This window comes from Gossypium hirsutum, chromosome A05 (assembly GCF_007990345.1).
Source record: "Gossypium hirsutum isolate 1008001.06 chromosome A05, Gossypium_hirsutum_v2.1, whole genome shotgun sequence".
Classification (NCBI taxonomy): domain Eukaryota; kingdom Viridiplantae; phylum Streptophyta; class Magnoliopsida; order Malvales; family Malvaceae; genus Gossypium; species Gossypium hirsutum.
The window spans coordinates 30654826-30662633 of NC_053428.1; the positions used below are offsets into that span (position 1 = coordinate 30654826).

At 32.2% G+C, this 7808-nt stretch overlaps 1 protein-coding gene across 1 annotated transcript; it reads left to right on the forward strand.

Moving 5' to 3' along the window:
- Positions 1 to 734: 734 nt before the first annotated feature.
- Positions 735 to 6568, forward strand: LOC121203103 (uncharacterized). Its single transcript, XM_041112180.1, has 13 exons — positions 735 to 1054; positions 1147 to 1234; positions 1326 to 1425; positions 1512 to 1585; positions 1674 to 1745; positions 1898 to 1979; positions 2282 to 2405; positions 2592 to 2664; positions 3397 to 3458; positions 3539 to 3919; positions 4733 to 4835; positions 5439 to 5649; positions 6281 to 6568. The coding sequence occupies exons 1-12, from the start codon at positions 975 to 977 to the stop codon at positions 5637 to 5639; spliced, it is 1440 nt and encodes a 479-aa protein (XP_040968114.1). The 5' UTR covers positions 735 to 974; the 3' UTR covers positions 5640 to 5649; positions 6281 to 6568.
- The last annotated feature ends 1240 nt before the right edge of the window (positions 6569 to 7808 follow it).

Consider the following 7808-nt stretch of genomic DNA (forward strand, 5'->3'; position numbering starts at 1 on the left):
TCAAGATGTTGCCAGAACATCTCGAAAGATTTTGAAAGTCAAAAAAAGGGATCGAATCCCTGTAGAACCTAATAGAAGATTTAGAATGCTCTAGAAAGATCTACACATGTATAGCATTCAATAGAGTCACGTAGATTATTTATGAGAATCAATCTAGATCGTCTGTTGTATTTGATTTTAACCATTAGACCTAAAGGGTTTGCCTATATAAGAAAAGACACTCATCCTCATTTGTAACCAAACTAGCATAATAATACTTTTACTGTTAGATTTGAGTATTGATGCAAATAACAATAGTTAATTCATTGGCTAGATTTATAGTGAATAATATGTGGAATTAATAAGTTGATATGAAATTACACATAAGATAATATGTTTGCCGCATCAAATTTTAGAAAATAATAAATTTTAACTTAATGAATGTAACCGTTATAGTTTGATAAAAAATAATAATGGTTAAATTGACAAAAAAATGTAAATATTAAGGGTTAAATATGACATTATACTTTTTTTATTTCTAAATATTTTTTCTAGAATATCTGATGATGTCATCATATGACAAGTGCTAATTTAGGGTTGGTTGGATATCTTTTCTTAACATTCAAAGGACTGAATCAGTGAATAATAGAGAACATTAAGGACTAAAGTATAAAAAAAAACTTCAAGGATAGGTCAGAAAGTAAAAGTGACGCCGTTTCCCTTAACAAAATAATAATCGGCGGTGACTTGCATCATTATTCATTCCGTCCATACATCTCTCAGTTCAGCATCTGTTACGCTTTCTCCTTCAAAAAGCAAAACATAAAAAATAAAAAACAGAAAAAAAATTCTTAATACTTTTAATCTACAATACTATATTTTCTTGTCAACCAAACACGAAAATTTCCTTTCCGTTTCAATTCTCTTCTTTGTGATTTCGATTCTCGATTCTTTTTGATGAAGAAGGAAAAGATTTTAGTTGTATTGGTGTGACGATGTCCAAAAAAGCCAGCAACTGCGCAATTTGCGACAATTCAAATCGCGCTTCCATTTGCGCAGTTTGTGTTAATTACAGGTGTATATATATAGATATATGTATAATCGTCGGTAAAAGATTGTTAAATTTAAACTTCTTTTTTTATTCTTCTCATGAATTCTTGTTTGCAGATTAAATGAATATAATTCTTTGTTAATATCGTTGAAAAGCCGTCGTGATTTTTTTTATTCAAAATTAACCGAAGTGCTTGCCGCAAAGGTTTGATTTCTTTCACTTAATTTGAAATTAGTTTTTTGATACCACTTTTTGAGTCTTTTTTTTTTAAAATTTTGATTTGTTTTGTTGTTAGGGGAAAACTGATGATCAGCTGAATTGGAAAATTCGTCAAAACGAGAAGCTAACTTACTTGAAAGAGAAGCTTCGTCTTAGTAAAGAACAATTAGCTCAAGGTTTTGATGCTTGCTCCTCACTGTTTATTGTTTCTTTTTAATGTTTATATTCGTTAGGCGTATGCTAAATGGTGCTTTATATATAGGGAAAGCTAAGATTGAAAGGGCGTCTCATGACTTAAAGTTTAATTACGGAGTGCTTGATTCTGCTCGAGCTGCAGTACCAACTCTGTTCCATTTTGGTTTATTGGCCAGAATTACAAGTTGTATGAACATTAACTTTAGGAATTATATTTTTTTCTCTGCAGTTGGAAAAGAATCGTGTGGAACAGATCAAAAAGTACTATCCGAACCTTATTTGCACGCAAAGCTTGGGCCATGTGAGATCCCTTTGTTTTTTTTTTATGTTATTGTTATTTTTGAGGCATTACATATCTCTTTATGTTTTTTTGTTTCTTTTTGTTTTTTGGCTTATTAGAATGTCTTTTATTTTATCTGAAAGATGTGACTTTAGACATTTTCTAAGTTGCAGATGGCAATTACCTCGGAACGTCTTCATAAGCAGTCTGTGGTCATAAAACAGATATGCAAATTGTTTCCCCAACGTCGGGTAAGTGCTTCTATTTTAAAATTGTTTTGGTCCCTGGTAGTGACTGGTGACTAGTCAGTGTGCTTCATATGCTTCTTCTAGTTATGAGCCTTACCTTGACAATCTTTATTGATCATGCATGTTACAGAGATTTAACCAAAAGTCTAGTGATATTTTCCTTTACAGTTACTTAAATATGCAGCTAATGTGGTTAAGATTAGGATATTCACCCCAGACTTATTCATTTCTCTGCCTCTAAGCTTTTATATTCTAGCCACTATCTCCTAGGTTAAAGATAAGTAAGCTGAACTTCTTCTACTTTCGCAGGTAAATTTAGAGGGGGAAGAAAAGATGGATCCAGTGGTCAGTATGATCTTATTTGCAATGCTCGCTTACCAAGAGGGCTTGATCCCCATTCTGTTCCATCAGAGGAGCTCGCTGCCTCGTTAGGGTAAATTTTGGATATTTATATAAGGCTATATGACAACTGTAATCCGCCTACATTTATTTACACCTCATTGAATAATATGACATTGGGACAATCACTTCCCTCAGCTTTGCATCTTCTTTGTTATCTAAGCCATCTATGAGCTTGAATGTACAGTTTCTGACACTTTGGTGATCCGCTTGAAATCAGATACATGGTGCAACTTCTGAATCTTGTTGTTCGTAACTTGGCTGTTCCTGCACTTCATAACTCAGGTTTTGCGGTATGAACTAGGAATCAATTTCACTTTTATGCTAAGTCTAATAAACTTCTTGAAGCTTCTGCTTTTGGATTTTTTTTATATAATATATATACATGACATATATGCATATATAGTTTTGCATTATTTGGGTTTCCTGTGGGTAATCTTTAAGTGCTCTAAAACTGTAAATCATAATGGACTATTGCTAAAGAAAAATTCTATTGTCCTAGGTACTGTTAGTAAAAAATAGTTGAGCCTTCTTAATTTTCTTAAGCATTTCTTTTGTATTTTCTTCATTTTATTAGTATGACTTGTGGTTTCAAAATTTATTGATTTCTGTATAAAAAAGTAATTTTCATTTCATTTTTGAACTACCTTTCTGGTTTCTAGAATGACTATCAAAGAATTCAAAGTCCATGAATTTTTCTGATGCATAGCATTGTGATGATTGTTCTTCCTTCAAATCAAATATGGTTTTAAATAAAAGTGGTGAAAATACCAGCACAAAAACATCAAGAAGTGAACTTTTTATATTACATTTTTCATTAAATTTTCTAGTGTTCCATTGTTTGGTTCTGGTGGTTTAAAATGAGTACTAGCAGCTATACTTTCAAAATATATCCCTGTTTTGAAGCTCTTCCATTTCACATTGAAGTATATTGGTTTCTATAATGATAGCAACCAAATCAAGCATAGATGAGATCTATTTTACCCCATTATTATTGTACTCATGATGTTATAGTTTCTCCTCAGGGGTCTTGCTCACGAATATGGCAACGAGATTCTTATTGGGATGCATGCCCGTCTTCTCGAAGGTATCTCACCCGCAATGTTATTTGACTTGGTTGACTAAGGTTTTTCTCTGGTGGGACTGAATATGTTTGTTTGTTTGCAGCAATGAGTATCCACTTTTTATACCTCGCCAAAATTATTGCTCTGCTAGTGGGGATAATTCATGGACAGATAGAAGCTCTAGTAATTTTGGTGTTGCTTCAATGGAATCTGATAAAAGATTCCGTCTGGATTCATCTGGAAGTAGTAGCTTCAATTGTTCTTCTGGTTCTCCCCACACTGCTGAAACACATAAGGACTTGCAGAAAGGGATATCTCTTCTGAAGAAAAGTGTGGCATGCATTACCGCTTACTGCTACAACTCACTCTGTTTAGATGTTCCTACTGAGGCATCTACTTTTGAAGCATTTTCTAAATTACTGGCCACACTATCTTCAACCAAGGAAGTTCAATCTGTTTTTTCGGTGAAGATGGCTTGTTCAAGGTACAGCCTGGTTTCCTGCCTTATATTTCTGATATATATGAGCAAAATCATATGTTTAATTTGTACTTTTGGTAAAGTTTTGAAGTATAAAAACAGCTTTTCTAACCTTAAATAAGACTTACAGAGAGTATTTGTTGTTATCTTTCAGATGATAGTTTTAAGTTCTAAAATGGGTTCTCTTTACAAGTATATTTTGAGAAGCTTATAGCTAAGCTGGAAATCTCACGAGTTGGATTCATGAATGAGTCATCTTGAATTGTTAAAATGAACAGTTACTTATCTTCCGGGAAGAGTTTGGGTGTCACCATCCATACTTAAACCTAAGTATTGTGTTTCCTATAGTATCCCTTTGGTTTTAAGATGCTTCTCTGTTCAAACTTTCTTCAAGTGAATAAATGGTCAGAAATGCTTTTGGATAGGATATAAATTTATTTTTTCCCCTTCTAGTTATCATGTAACTTCATTCGCTAAACTTAGCTTCAGCTTGTAGTTTAATTTTAACCCAATTGTTATTTTTTTGGTCTTGTGGAAGTAGAAATTGTCTTCTTGACAATCAAGTGTGAAGGAAAAGACTTAGAAATTGACCTGTCGTATCTTATAAAATAGAGGGGAGCTGAGATTGGACTTACTCTGTTATCTATGTTTAAAATCCTGTTGTTTTGGTTGCTGCTCAATCAACCTTTCAAAATTGTTGGCATGATGAGGACTAGAAGAGTTGTTATATTTTCTTTGGTGCTTTTTTTCATAGTTTATACACATGTATGTATCTATTTTGTGCTAGGTGCTTTGTCGAGCTTATCTTTTCAATTTCAGGTCAAGCAAGCAAGTCCAGCAACTTAACAAATCTGTATGGAATGTGAATTCTGCCATGTCATCGAGCACGTTACTGGAGAGTGCACACACGCTTCCTTTGACGGTATAATATTGCCTTTGACTTTGTTTTAACTTCAAACATTTTGAAATTTTAATTTGTTGAATTTTCTGATTCACAAGATGTTTGACGTGTTTTTGTTATATGGTTTTTTAACCAACGCGCACCTATATATACATTCTATTCTACATACTTTTCTTTTAAGTGTTGGAAAAGTATGACTAATATATATTCCACTTCTCAGTAGTTTCCATTCAATTGGGAAGTCATTTGCATGGTCGGATTATGCCTATTATTCATACTAGCTTTGAAAATGAATGTATATGCTTTTCACATATGTTACTCGAACTCAAGTATTAATGCCAGATATGGATGTCTGACATGAGTGTTTTTTTTATTTCTAAGCTTTTCCACCTATATGAAGTATCCCTACAGGGTCATATCTTCATATCCTTGTTATATGCGTCAAACGAGTGCCAAGTTTGGATATTTTTAGAAAAAATGAACATTGAAGCAATAGCTTTTCTATCGTTATCTTCGCTGAGAAATTCTAGCAACCTTGTCGATGAGATTGGTTTGGACTTTTTAAGTTAGATGCTTCATAATTTGGATACATTATTTTGATTTTGTTTTGCAATGATCATGAAGAAAAACTTCTCTGATAGCAACCTTCGTAGTTCGGCTGCCAGTTTTCTTTTTGCTACTGAGATGTCTGATACTAGGAAGAATGAAAACTCAATTGATGAATGGGATCTTGTGGAGCATCCAACATTTCCCCCTCCACAATCAGAAACTGAGGATGTCAAGCATTGGACTCGAGCCATGTTTATTGATGCTACAAAGCGATGACCAGTTACCTGTAAGTGACATGTTGGTTATCTAATCATCAAGTGTCCAAGTAATGGCATTATCAGCTATATGCATCTAACGCCAATGCTTATTTCCTCAAATTATAGCTTTAAACAAAACCTTGGTGTTTTGCATTACCATTGCTGATGTTATTCAATTTCATGAAGATATCGATCATGTAATCTGGATTTGGAGGTGTCAGAGAAAAGTATGTTTCTGACATGATTATACCCGGTCTTTTTTCTAATATGTTTTCATATATTTGGAGAACCATGTTTTCATACCCACAAATGTGTTTAACGTAACTGTCATACATAGATACTTCTAAAAAAAATTGAAGAGTTTGGATCACAGATTTGAGGATTTCTATAGAAGACATCAATCATGTATCGTATGCTATCCAGATTCAGAAGTGTCAGATACAAGTATGTTTCTGACACGATAATACCCAAATTTTCAAAGTCTTTTCATATATTAAAAGAAATCATATATTCATACTCATATTCGAGACGTGTGCTTGATGTAGGTGTCGGACATAGATAAGAAAAATGAGTAGTCTGGGTCACATAGTTGCTCTCCATTGTTCGATGTTAACTTTTCTCTCTTAGCGTATGAATTTCTTCTGTGTTTTCATTGGATAGGTTTTTTGAAGAAATTCTAAGATGGAGGATGGGCAAATCTTTAAATTCCGGGCCTTGACTAGTGTTACATGTAAATAGAGGTGATTTCGTTATTCATGTTGTGTATATAGTTGTATTTATTTTATTCACTTTCAAGTTGTTTGAGGATTCTTTCTCCTATTTTCAATGGAAAAAGAATTAATAGGAAAAAAATTGTTTAACAAAGTTTACCTTGGTAAAATGCTTTATATAGATTTGTAATATTTGTTCTTATGTTTAATTTTAATATAACTATTTATTTGTGTTTTATTATTTTTCTATTTTTGATACGAGTAATTTCACATTTTTATATAGTTTTCTCTTAAAAAGGTCGTTGGCAAAGAGAAATTATTGCATTAGACGTGGTTAAATTATAAATTAAATTTAAATATGGTGTTTAAATTATAATTTGTTAATTTAGTCTTTAAACTATCATTTTTTACCCGTTGTTTCATTAATTTTACAGTTAAATGTCAATAAGTGATACGAATCACCATCTGTACTCTGTAGCAAAACCTATCTGTTTTTCAAACTTGTTTTTCCATTTTTAATTTATTCCTTTTTCCCTGTTATAGATTCTTTGGCTTAATCCTCTATGCTAAGTTTAAATTCACACACTACACAGAGGACAGATAAATTTACTTTATTCAATGGGTTTATTGTTTAAGTTCAAATTGAATTTTATTTTATTTTGATTTAATTTCTTTAGTAAAACTATGTAAAACTCATATATAAATAAAGCAACTCTAGAGATGAAACAAATAATTTTTTTTCTTAGTCTATTTTCGTATATATTATTTTCCAAGTATCATTTAAATGGTATTAGAGATTTTTTTCTCTATTTATTGAATTTGTATTTTGTTATTTTAAACACAAACAGTTTAGATACTTCTTGAGTCATTTTTTCAAAATGATTTTTTAGGTACATCGTCGGCATAAGGAGGTGTACCATCATCTCTATAGGCGATTTGTAGTTTTTAACAATCAAATACACTGTACATGAGGCTCACACGCCAATTAAGACCGTAACCCCTTTATATGCACCAATTGACATTTAGTGAGAAACTTAAAATAATGGACGAAGGAAAAACATCATTAAAACTATACTTGAAAACTTAATTAGAACATTTAGGATTTAAAAACCAATTTAAATATTTACCAAAAAAAAACAACCAATTTAAATTATAGCGAATGGTTTGAGAAAAATTAATACCATTAACCATTTAAAAACTAAAATAATAAAAACCGAGACATGTACTGGTTTTTAGATTCCCTTCCCTTACAGATATAAATCCTAAAACACTTTACACCACCATCTCAAATAATCACCATTTTATTACAACTCTAAAAACCTCAATCATCTCTAAGTGCTTTCTTAGTTTAACCCTCCTCTCTTGGGGCTTTTTTTGTGGCCAACTAGTAACAGGTTGTCACCTCCCCCACCGAACCCTCCCCCCAACTCTTCCTTTCCCCCTTTTATCCTTTCTTCTAACTCTTATATCTTCTCTTT